This window comes from Sinocyclocheilus grahami, unplaced genomic scaffold (genome assembly GCF_001515645.1).
Source record: "Sinocyclocheilus grahami isolate Dianchi unplaced genomic scaffold, SAMN03320097.WGS_v1.1 scaffold1064.1, whole genome shotgun sequence".
Classification (NCBI taxonomy): domain Eukaryota; kingdom Metazoa; phylum Chordata; class Actinopteri; order Cypriniformes; family Cyprinidae; genus Sinocyclocheilus; species Sinocyclocheilus grahami.
The window spans coordinates 105,299-118,156 of NW_015506243.1; the positions used below are offsets into that span (position 1 = coordinate 105,299).

A 12,858-nucleotide genomic window follows, 5' to 3' on the forward strand; every position below is an offset into this window, starting at 1 on the left:
GAATTAAAAGGCCACTTAAGTGACTTAAAGAGAGACACGTTCATGACCGTTTCTGAACACACTTAAGTAGACTTTTTAAAAAGTGACCTTTGAAATAATGTCAAATTAAGTTTTATTTTAAATCATTGTTTTAATAATCTTTGTCATGTTTTAAAGAAGTGCACTTATGTTGATGTGTTGACTGACATACTAAAGCACATGTACAGTACTTAATTTTAATTTTATCTGTATTGTGTTATTCAATATTACATTTAAAGTTAATAGATTTTAAAGGGGTCATCGGATGCCCATTTATATATAATTAATGAAATAAAAGGCCACTTAAGTGACTTAAAGAGAGACACTTTCATGACCGTTTCTGAACACACTTAAGTACACTTTTAAAATGTTAAATCAAAAGATTTACTTTTAAGTACATTTTAAATCATCATGTTTTCATAATATTTTGTCATGTTTTAAAGAAGTACACGTATGTTGATGTGTTGACTAACATACTAACACACATGTATAGTACTTAATTTTCATTTTAACTGTATTGTGTTATTTAACATTACATTTATATTGCAATATTGGAAAATGTGCGAGTGTTTAATTGCAAACTGTTTTTAATACATGACAATAGAAGTGACATTAAAGTATATTTTAGTTGATCATAAATGCTTGTCAGCAGTACTTTAACCATATTTCAAAGAAGCAATTATGAAATTACATATAAAGATGTACTGAACTTAAGTGGGTCAAAAAAGCAAGCTGAAGTTCAGATAATTGCATTAAATATTAATTGAAACTGTAACTAATTTTAATTTAATTGCCATTGACATGCAATTAAGTGTTCAAAAAAACATTGCATACGTATATTATTTCTGTCATAAGTGCGCTTTTTATAAAGTATGCTAAAGTGCATGTCTTTTCCAGTTAAGAACTTCTGAGCAGTGCATTATGGGTCATGCAGACTGAGGGAGGCTGTAAGAGATATACTGGCTGTGTGAATCTCACCTGGCGCAGCGGGCAGTGAATGATGGAAAGAGCCCTGTTTAACAAACACACAGAGCACATCGATTAACAGCTGCTCTGGATGCAGCACATCAGGAGGCTCATGATCGTAGCTCAGTGTTTCCTCACAGCTCCAAGAAAGAAATGCAAATGAACTATAACTATAACTGCCATTTAAAAAAATCAATAATAAAACATTAAAGCAATGGTTCGCTGTGCTTGTTTGTAGGGCTATGCAATTTGGCTAACACTTTTCTGATGATAAATTAAATAATTTGTTCATTTTAATTATGTCATATTCATGGAATACAATTTTTTTTTTCAATGAAAATAACATTAAAGTTCACAGTAATATGCAGAACGACAAAACGAGTATAATGCCTAATAAGAACCGTGGCTAGGCCTGTCGCAATAATCAATATATCGACTTATCGCGCAATATATGTCCATGACCTCAATCATTTTTGGTGATGCAATATATCGCACATTATATTTACTTAAAAATTAATGTCACTATGTTTTGTACATTCCACTTGCGCCGGAGTCTTTTGCAGCTTCTCGTACATAACGTGGTGTAGTCATGAGGTGCTAGTTCACATTTAAAAATGCTTCTACAAACAAAGTTTCATCTGCAGATATGGCCTTAGTTAGGGATCTGTGCCTTTGTGCATACACACCTCTGACCGCTGAGTAGTGATTGTGTTTTTCAGCAATAGTGTGCACTGTGCACCCTTCATTTACAGAGAAAAGAAGGTCCGGGAAAATACAAGTTCTTTGTGCATTTTCTTTTTTTCTACTTTGCACTTTTTGTTAAAACAATTGTATTTACTGTTTATCCAGGTATCTAATATTTTGATAATTTCCATGATCTAAATATTCTTAAAAATTAAAAGTTTGTTGTCATTTGGAAGTGTGTAGGCCTTCTTTGCATTATTATGCTGTTACATTATGATTATACATTCAGTGGCATAAAATGGCCTTTAAAATGACAATAATATCGCTTATCGCAGTTATTTCTGGGGCAATATATCGCACATCAAAAAGTTGTTATCGTGACAGGCCTAACCGTGGCAACATCTCAAAAGACACTTGGAGAAATCGACATGCAAAGCTACAGTACTGTGAAAAGATTTAGATTAAAACATATATTGCATTTATCAAAGCTAATTCACTCTGAAACACACAACACACGTATATAGATTATTATTATAAACCGCAGCCTTCATGACACGACTAATGCAGTAAGCCATGTCGCAATAATGATTATTGTGCTCATTGGTGTGGAAAAAATAAATAGAAAGTAGTGTTATTTTAGCATTATGGTTTTTATTACTTTATTAGCAATTTTGTTTGTTTTTTTGTCGTTTTTTTTAAACATGTCTATACAGTTTTTATCATTTCAGTTTGTTATTTTAGTACATCAAGATAAACTTAATGAAAACTGTATATATAAATAGATTTTATTTTTATTTTAGTTAATGTTTTAACCATTTTTAATGCATTTAACTGAAAGATTTTATTCTAATATATCATGCAGCCCTAATCCATTTATTATTGTGTAACAAGTAAAGAGAAAGCATATATTAAATTAGTTTTTTTATTCTGTTTTCATTTTAATTTTGTTTTAGTCGTTTTTTATACAATATATTAGTTTGTTTTTATGTATCTACATAGTTTTAGTGTTTTAGTTATTTTAGTACATCAAAGTAAATGAAATTAAAGTGAGAAATGTTGCCTTTGCAATTACCTGAAATCAGGTACGTTTAATTATTTTATTTAAATGAATGCTTTTAATGATTAATAATTGTATTAACAATTTTATTGAATTTAACAATTTTATTTCAAGTAATGAAAATGTTTCAGTTAACCATAATTAACTATAATAACCCTGAGTAGTGTATATATCGATTTTTTTTTACATTAACATTTTTTACATTACAGTTTTTACATTAAATGTTCCCTTTTATTCTAGCACTCTCTATTCTAATTCTATTTTATCTATTTGTTTTCTTTTTTAAGACCCTTTAAGACTTGCACTCTGTTTGCTTTCTAACTGCTTGTTTTCTATTAAAAAAAGACCTCTAACGATAGCTTTTTCTGTTCTATCTGTCTGTTTTCTTTTGATCTATTATATAATTAACAAAAAACCCTTGCTATGTGTACTGCGTTAGGCTAACTGAGACTTGTCATAGCATTTGCTTATCATTGCACTTTTGTTGATTACGATTGCTTCCATTGTCCTCATTCGTAAGTCGCTTTGGATAAAAGTGCCTGCTAAATGACTAAATGTAATGTAAATACCTTGAGTCCTCCGCAGACGGGGCAGGAGGTGAGGAGTGATTTCATCCCGGCAGGAGGAGGTGAACAGCAGCTTTTACTACAGGATAATCCCTGAGACCCCTCCCCTTTTATTAGGCCCTCCCTTGTCTGTGACTCCTCCCCTTTATCAAGCTCCGAGTCTGATTGGCTGGGAGATTCGGCGCAGGGCTCGTCTTGAGATGTGCTGCCGTGTCTGCTGAGCTCCAGCAGGCTGCGGGGAGAGTCGTACAGGAACCGCAGGGACGAGGGAACCTGGTATTCGTGGACGGGACAGGATGAGCAGGAGCACAGGTGTTTCTCTGGCAGGTTAAACAGCGCGCCGTATTCCTCTCCCGGACCGGCAGCATCCAGACTCCCGCTGTAGGACGAGAAGCTGCCGGTCACGATGCCGCTGTCGGACGAGTTCTGTCGGCCGGACTCTTTCAGCTTCCGTGAGCGAACGGGATCGGCCGGGACCTGGAGTTTCTCCTCCAGCGGAGACGTTTCGGCAGAGCCGGGCAGAACCAGATCGCTCCACGGCGCAGGGCGACCGCTAACGCTGCAGTCTGACTGGCTCGTGTCTGAAGTGTCAGAGGAACCGGAAATGCTGCGGTCGTCGCCCGCAAGCGAAGAGCCGAAGCGCGAGCTGGAAGCTTCCAGGACAGAAGAGAAAGAAAGCAATATTATTAATTCTGATTACATATTTAACGCACATAATGGAAATTGAGAAATAACTGCAAGAAATTATCCTTTTTCTGACTTTGTAATTAATACACTATTGATTTGTATCACACATTTTAATATTTCCATAGACCCTTATTAAAAGAAGTGCCCGAATGTGCACTTGTAGTGTACTTCCAATTTAAAAATGTTTTTTTTTTTAAACTGAACTTGCAGATAATAAATAAAATATTAAATATATATGGCATGTATGTATGAAATAAGAGTTCACTTAATGAGTGACTGTCATGACTGTTTCTTAACACACTTAAGTAAACTTTTAAAAAGTGTAAATAATGTCAAATTAAACATTTTACTTTGAAGTACATTTTAAATAATTATGTTTTAATTCTTAAGTGGCCTCTTATTTTTAAGTGTCTTAAAGAGAGACTTTCATGATTGTTTCTTAACACACTTAAGTACACTTTTTAAAAGTGTAAATAATGTCAAATTAAACATTGTACTTTGAAGTACATTTTAAATCATGTTTTAACACTTGAGTGTTCTCTTATTTTTAAGTGACTTAATGAGAGACACTTTCATGACCTAACACACTTAAGTGTAAATGTCACATTTTAAATCATTGTTTTAATAATATTTTGTCATGTTTTAAAGAAGTACACTGTTTTGATGTGTTTACTAACATACTAAAGCGCATGTAAAGTACTTGATTATCATTTTAACTGCAGTGTGTTATTCAATATTATGTTTAAAGTTACTATATTTTAAATGCAATAAATTGCAACTTAACTATTACATATATGTAATTACAAATCTATTTAACTACATGAAATGGAAATTTCAATAGAAATTTCACATTAAAGTATGTTTTAGTTTATCATAAATGCTTGTCAGTACATTTCAGCAGTACTTTAACCATATCTGAAAAACAACAGAATGAATTATGAAATCACATATAAAGATGCACTTAAGTCATACTTAAGTGAGTCAAAAACACTCAAAAAGTTCAGCTAATCACATTTAATATCAACTGAAACAATAGTACATTTTCATTCAATTGCATTTAACATGCAATATTACATACACCAACCAGACGGATGTATTAGTGGTGGGACAGAGACGGGTGAGCAGTTACCTGTGCTGTGAGACAGTAGACTGAGCCTCCGCTCCAGCTCCTCCGCCTCATGCTTAAGTCTGTCCTGAGCTGAAGCTGCACTGATGCTGGGCTCTAAGACACAGACAGAGAAAATCAAAACCTGTGAGACACACAAACCAGAATATGACATGGAAACAAACAAAATGGGAATGCTAGCATTTGATCTGCAGCTGTGCAATTATCAAAAAGATGGTCAAATGCCATGTTTTAGTAACCCGTGCCTGCTAACATTTGCTAAACATGAAGAAACTTTTACTTTTAGGCAAATAAAATGCCTCAGTGATCTGTTCATATGATGTCCCAGACCCGCATCTTGGTGCAGTAAGGCTTCAACATTCCTACGCTGCTCGTGTGAAACAGTGTTGCTGTTGTTTTAGTATTACTAACAGTATATATTATTACACTGTTCATTAATAATTTGAATTAGCTTTTATTTTCATATTTTGATTATTCAATTAGAATTTTAGTTTTTTGTTACAAAGTGTATACTTTGTATACAAAGTGACCACAATTTGGTTTTCAACCACTGACAATAGATTTTATTCAACAGTCTGAATATGGGGCCTCATTGAGGTCCCCATATCTCTGGAACTGAATGATACAGGGCCTTGATAATACAGATTCCAAAAGAAAAGTTAATTAAGAACTAGAATCTAAAATTATATTGCGATATCTTTAATACCGCTTGAGTTATAGGCACACAAACTTTGGAAAAAGAACACTTACGGCACTCAGACAGGTATGTTCAATGCAGTTGTTTTGACGGAAGGAAATTAGATACATCTCTAGTTTCAGCATTATTTGCCCTTCAGACATTCCTCTTTAAAAGAAAATAATTATCAAGTGACCCACATTTGGTTTTTGACCACTGAAAATGTGTACAATTTATCGATTTACTCCTGGAGCCATATTGAAATTCCAATATCTCTGGAACCGAACCATATAGGGCCTTAAAAACAAAGATGCCAAAAGAGAAGTTTGTTAAGACCCAATATCTAAAAGGGCATTAAGATATCTTTAATACTTTTTGATTTGCAGGCCTGCAAAGTTTGGAGAAAAAACTTGAAAAGTGCTCTTTCCCCATTTTTGAATGGTCACCATTGGCGCATAATGCAATAAAGATTGCTCAATTCTACAGCTTTTACTAATAGACCTACCAATCTCTGTGTAAGAGTAACATTATGATGCTCCCATCTTTCTTAAGCCAATTTTACCCCCCTGTAATTTGGCTCTGAATCTCAGGTGAAAATTGCCATTTTGAACCCCCTCTACAAAATAGTGTTTTACTCAGTAAATATTCATCCACGACATTTAATATTTTGGCTTCCATCACTATACATGTCTATCTTTCTTAAGAATATATTAGCAAAATCAAAGATTTTGGGGACCTCTGGTTGAGTTGACACAGAATGACCCACACACATATTTAGCAGAGCTAATGAATTATGCTGAAGACAATAAATATGAGGACATACATGAGATTGTAAGGAGAAATTTCAGATTCAGATGAACCTGTAATCCTACTATATCGTAGCTGGACTAAAAATACACCACATTCCATTTACTTCTTCTGCTCAAATTACAAAATGTCATGGTTGTGGTGTTTTATTAATATTAGAAATAATTCTAAAATAAATATTTTATAATAATATCTGTCATTTATTATAATAATAGTATTATTTTATTTTATATCACTCTTTATTTAATCACTTTTATTTGTATTTTTTTAAATTAAAAAACATCTAATGAATATGTAACTTTTTTTTTTTTTTGTAATAATAATAATTTGAGAAACAACAACAATGCAATGGCCTGCATGCTGAACATGGACCAATAATATCAAATGCACATGTTGTCTATTATCCTGTCAGTTCACATCTTTGGTTATTTCTTGAGGACATAATATAGAGATTATATAACAAATACTGTAAATTGACTAAAATTGCAGATTTAGAAGTGATTAATATTACAAAGCTTGGGTAATTATTACATCCCCCCTCGTCCCCATATAAATCCAATACTAAATAGCAAAATTGGTGGTTTGAGATTGACAACTTGACCCAGAAGAGTTACAGCAGAAGCCCAGTGTTAGTCTAGCACTTAAAGTGCTATTAATAGAGCAGACATGTGGATGAGATGGCAAACGGCCAGAGGAGCGCTGACGCTGATCAACACACATCCCGAGGGGCTTCATAAACACTGCTTTGCATTCGAGCTTTTTGACCGAACATCCATGAGATGTAGCAGATGGACAGAACATGGCATTTTCTGTGGATGCGGTTAGAGTCATCAGGAATGCTCGCGTATATAAACTGTGACTCTTGATCTCCCATTGCATTCGAGCTTTTTGACCGAACATCCATGAGATGTAGCAGATGGACAGAACATGGCATTTTCTGTGGATGAGGTTAGTCATCAGGAATGCTCGCGTATATAAACTGTGACTCTTGATCTCCCGTGGTCTCAGAATAGGAGAGAAGCTCGAGTTCTGATTGGTCAGGAGGAGGTGTGAAGCGCTCTGATTGGCTGGACCGATATGTAAACACTTGTCAGTGTCTTAAATGTCCCAGTAAAAAGCCTTAGGGCTGATCTTGCATGAATTCTATCAGAGGCTTCAAAACTGGGGCTACAAAAGGGAAACAAGTACAATTTCACAGAGAGAGAGAAAAAATAAACTAATTATTAAATGTAAATGAAATGTTTATGCATCTAATATTACTCTATTAGTGGCATTTTAATTACTTGCTCTGGCTTTAGTACAATGACAATATAAAAGCCAGTTATTTAGTTTCGTAAACTACACGTTGTCTTAATAATCTCACCCTTGCTATTTTTCATGCACATTTTAAATTAATCTTCATACATTATATAAAAAAATTTGAATAACTGTCTTTTAATTTTTTTATGAAAAAGAAGTAGACTTTAGCATACTTTTAAAAAGAGTACTTGTCATGGAAATAATCAACTTTAAAATACTACTGAATTAATGTTTTCAGATACTCGTCATGAAAGTGTCTCTCTTTAAGTCACTTAAGTGGCTTCACATTAAAAGTATATTATCTACAAGTACAGATTTAAAAAATTTTTTTTTTCAGATTTCAAGTACACCACAAATGCACATTCAATACTATTACGGGCACTTGTTTTTCACAAGGGGGTCATAAAATAGCTTGACTTAACAAACTGATATTATCATAAAACTACAAATGTAAAACAAATGTTGAATGCTGCCTTAAAAAAGCTTTATCTGAAAGTACAAAAGCCCTGATATCAGCAGGTAATAAAGCGGTATGTAGTGTGAATATGTGGGACCATGTGAGATAAATGAGAGAGACTTAGAGTCTGGTAGATGTGGCATGAAAGCATCAGGAGTTAGAGCCAGATTTTGGCCTCAGATGAGGGTTTAAACAGACGTGATGAGACTCGTGACACTGACCTGGCAGCAGTGGCTTCAGTCCAAACGGGCCTCTGGACGGGGAAATGCCACGAACAATACAGTCGAAGAGAAAACTGATCTGCTCGGCCTCGGTGCAGGACAAGAAGAACACGCCGGCCCCTGCACACAGACACACGCGATCAACACGTGTGTTCGACAGTCTCCCGTGGAACACAGATGGAGAATGATACTGAAATCAATAATGCACGGGTTGCTCTTTTCCGTTCAAATGAATAGGAATTGAATATAGAAGTTATAGTTTTCTTACTTAATTTTAGTTATTTTATTTCAACAAAAATGAGAAATGTTGCGGAAATAAATGTAGTGTTTAATTTTTGATGGCTTTAGTTTCAGTCAATACTAATGCTTTTACTAAACTATTCAAATAACTGATGAATATTCTCTGAATGTCCAGCTGGTATTGTGTCGTGTGTCAGTTTCTAGAAGAATGTCATTGATGTCTGACTTGCTCCTTCTAGGAATCTGATGAAGTTTGATGAGCAGAGACATCCATCACTCTACAAACAAGACCACCCAAAACCAGCTGAGACTTTACAACCACACAAACACTGTCAGCTGTGACCACACACAAACATGCACACACACACTCACACACAAACACGCACGCTCGCACACACACACACACACGCTCGCACACATGTCTGGTCAGCTATTCTTATGGGGACTCTCCATAGGCGTAATGGTTTTTATACTGTACAGACCGTATATTCTATTGCCCTACACCAACCCTACCCCTAAACCTACCCCTCACATTTTTAGATTTTCAAAAAACAAATTAATTCACGAGAGTGAAAATTTTAAGGGGGTCTGAATACTTTCCGTACCCACTGTATATACACACACACACACACACACTCGTATCCCTATCATTATGAGTTCTGTGTTTGCCCTATTGTGGATTACTAAAGACTATTTGCATTCACCTTCATCGTCGTCATGCATTTCATTCACTGTAGATGTGACAGTGTTACTATACCTGTGGGGACATTTGGTCTCCATGATGAAGGGAATTCCAGTTACACACACACAACCACATTCAATCAAGTAAACAAATCTGCTGTTTTGAATGCGGTCACAAACCAATGCAACCATTTAGAGCAGGGTTCCTCAAATCTTGCCCTGGAGGTCCAATGCGCTGCAGAGTTTAGCTCCAACCCTGATCAAACTCAGCTACCTGTGATTTTCTAATGATCCTGAAGACATTGATTAGCATGCTCAGGTGTGTTTGATTAGGGTTAGAGCTAAACTCTGCAGGAAAGTGGATCTCGTGGGCCAGATTTGGGGATCCCTGATTTAGAGCATCATAAATCATCTTACTGCCGCATACTGAGCAAAGTGAGCATTTGTGAATGTTAGCATTAGTGAGCATCTGGCTTTACATCTATTTACCAATGCTTATAACAGCTGCTGAGCAATACAATGAATGCTATATATAACTATACATAATAATATATAACATAACATATTTCAGTCATAAACTCTTGGAATAGTTTTAGCATGTTTATGGATATGCCAATGCATTTGGTCTAGACAGGTGGAGCTGGGGGAGGTGGAGGGTTTCAGAGGTGGATATACAGTGATATATTCAATGTTTTTTTTAATACCAACTTAAGATTTTTTTTTCCTCAACCTAAATAAAGTCCCAAAAGGTTATCAAAGCTTTTTCAAACTTTAGACATCATTAAGCAACTCGCAGACGGGTTCTCTTAACAGAAGAAGCCGACTGGATCACGATAACTAGCACAACCTTAACTCCTTGATATTGCATTTGATCAAAAAGCTTTCCTCGTTTAATTGCCATACTCACAGTAACCACAGCGTGTTCCTCCCTCAAACACAAACCCGTTGTTGACCGGCCCGTATCGCCGCAGGTCCAGCAGATTCCAGTGAGCTCTGATGACAGCCGGCAGGTCTTTAGTGATGACCAGGACATTGTTGCACAAATGCAGAGTCGCCGGGCCGCTTTCCAGTTTAGTGCCAGGCAGCACAGATACGCTGAAACTGTGGACTGAGAGACAGAAAACAAAAAACTATGATCAATACACTCACACTGGACGCTGATCCTGATGCCATTGGCTCCACACTGCAGTAAATCACGTCTACACAGTAACAGCTTCTCTTTGTGTGATGTGACGTGGGAATGCAGGCAGGGTTAAACCTGTTAGCACTAACTTTGAAACAGATTTATGAGGGTTTGCATAATCACAACAAAGAGGCAGATGCACACACACACAGCTGACTACATCACATTCCTGCTCACAACTACAAAGAGCTCAAACACAACACAACAATCACTTGAATCAAATATATACATCAAGCAAATGGTGCATAATGTGTCCATGAACCATCAAGACAGTTAAAAGTGAATGCTTTAGATGTTGTAATTGTTTCACTATTTTAACCACTCTTTCACCCGCGTCAATTTAAACAGCCATAAGCCATGAGACAAAGTATTTTTTTTATATACTTTTAATAATTATTTAATTTCAATTTAATTTAATAATTCTAATCATTTCTGATTATTTATGAAGTCAAATAAATATATATTAGACAATTTAATAATAATTATGTATAATTATTCCTCCCCCAGCGACTTAACACTGCTTTTGTGCTGCAGGGACACATATGTATTATACTAAATATGAAATTATTTATTCCATGTAGTCTTTGAATCAATATGAGCTCATAAAGCTACAGTATGAGTGTGAAAAAAAGCATTTTAAATATTAGGCATGACACATTGCATGATGTCAATTACACTAAACTCCCTATTTATTACAGAAACAGACCCAACAGACTCGGGCTTATTATTGATTATTGTGGACTGTAAGTGAATATTGTTTGTGTTGAATGTTGACCTCTGACCTTCCCCGAGGCAGTAGCGCAGCCGCAGGTCCCAGCTCTGCAGCGCCTCCCTGCTGTCGAACCCGAGCACGGCGCTCTGACTGAGACACAGGATGGAGAGGATGAAGGGAACGCCGTCGCCGCTGGCACACGCCTCCAGACCGCAGATGTGCTCCAGCGTCACGCTGCTCTCCTTCACACCGCGCTCCTTATACACGCACAGCACCAGACAATCTGACACACACACACCTTCACCTATAGAGACTTACAATAAAAACAGCTAATTATCTGATATATTAAGAGACTTATTAACCTTCACATACAGTCATGAAGGTCTGAAGGGTCTATGATATCATATCATTTGTGACCCTGGACCACAAAACCAGTTTTAAGTCTTCAATTTTGTGAAATTGAGATTTATGCATCATCTGTAAGTTTAATAAATAAGCTTTCCATTGATGTATGGTTTGTTAGGATAGGACAATATTTGAAAATCTGGAATCTGAGGGTGCAAAAAAATGTAAATATTGAGAAAATCTCCTTTATATTTGTTCAAATTAAGTACTTAGCAATGCATATTACTAATTAAAAATTATGTTTCAATATATGTACGGTAGCAAATGTCTTCATGGAACATGATCTTTACTTAATATCCTAATGATTTTTGGCATAAAAGAGAAATGTATAATTGTGACCCATACAATGTATTGTTGGCTATTGCTACAAATATCCCCCAGCGACTTAACACTGCTTTTGTGCTCCAGGGACACATTTGAGTTTGATTACAATGAATGACTTAAATTTTTTATGACACTGAAGACTGGAGGAATGATGCTGAAAACCCAGCTTTGATCACAGAAATAAATTACACTTTAACAAATATTCACATCGAAAACAGTTATTTTAAAGTGTAATAATATTTCACAATTTTTACTGTATTTTTGATCAAATAAATGCAGCCTCGGTGACCTTTGAATGATACTGTATCAGATGCCATTGTACCATACTACCACAATATAGTTTTGCAGCTCTACTACACACTACTGTAACCATATTTAAATGTAGATACATCAATATAGAGATAACTGTCCAAAAAACAAGTTCTACATCCTCTCAGAGATGAAGGTAGGTCAAACGTGATTACTGCTACTACGAAAGGCAAACAAACCAACAAACAAAACAACCTTTGGTACGTCACACACACACACACACACACACACTCACACAGACACAGACACAGACTCACACACTCTCACACACACACACTCACACACACACACACACTCACACTCTCACACACACACTCACACTCTCACACACACACTCACACACTCACACAGAGAGACACACACACACAGACACACTCACACACAGACACAGACACACACTCACACACACACACACTCACAGACACACTCACACAGACACA

At 35.8% G+C, this 12,858-nt stretch overlaps 1 protein-coding gene across 2 annotated transcripts in view; it reads right to left on the bottom strand.

Annotated features, from left to right (window-relative positions):
* dok7a (docking protein 7a) overlaps positions 1-12,858 on the bottom strand; it is a 22,173-nt gene that overhangs the window by 5,810 nt on the left and 3,505 nt on the right. For both annotated transcript variants that reach the window (XM_016251647.1, XM_016251646.1), the window contains exons 3-8: positions 11,451-11,663; positions 10,393-10,593; positions 8,565-8,684; positions 5,108-5,200; positions 3,295-3,944; positions 997-1,030 (exon numbers count right to left, since the gene is read on the bottom strand). In XM_016251647.1, the coding sequence (XP_016107133.1) occupies positions 997-1,030; positions 3,295-3,944; positions 5,108-5,200; positions 8,565-8,684; positions 10,393-10,593; positions 11,451-11,663 (1,311 nt within the window). The remainder of the gene's footprint in view (positions 1-996; positions 1,031-3,294; positions 3,945-5,107; positions 5,201-8,564; positions 8,685-10,392; positions 10,594-11,450; positions 11,664-12,858) is intronic.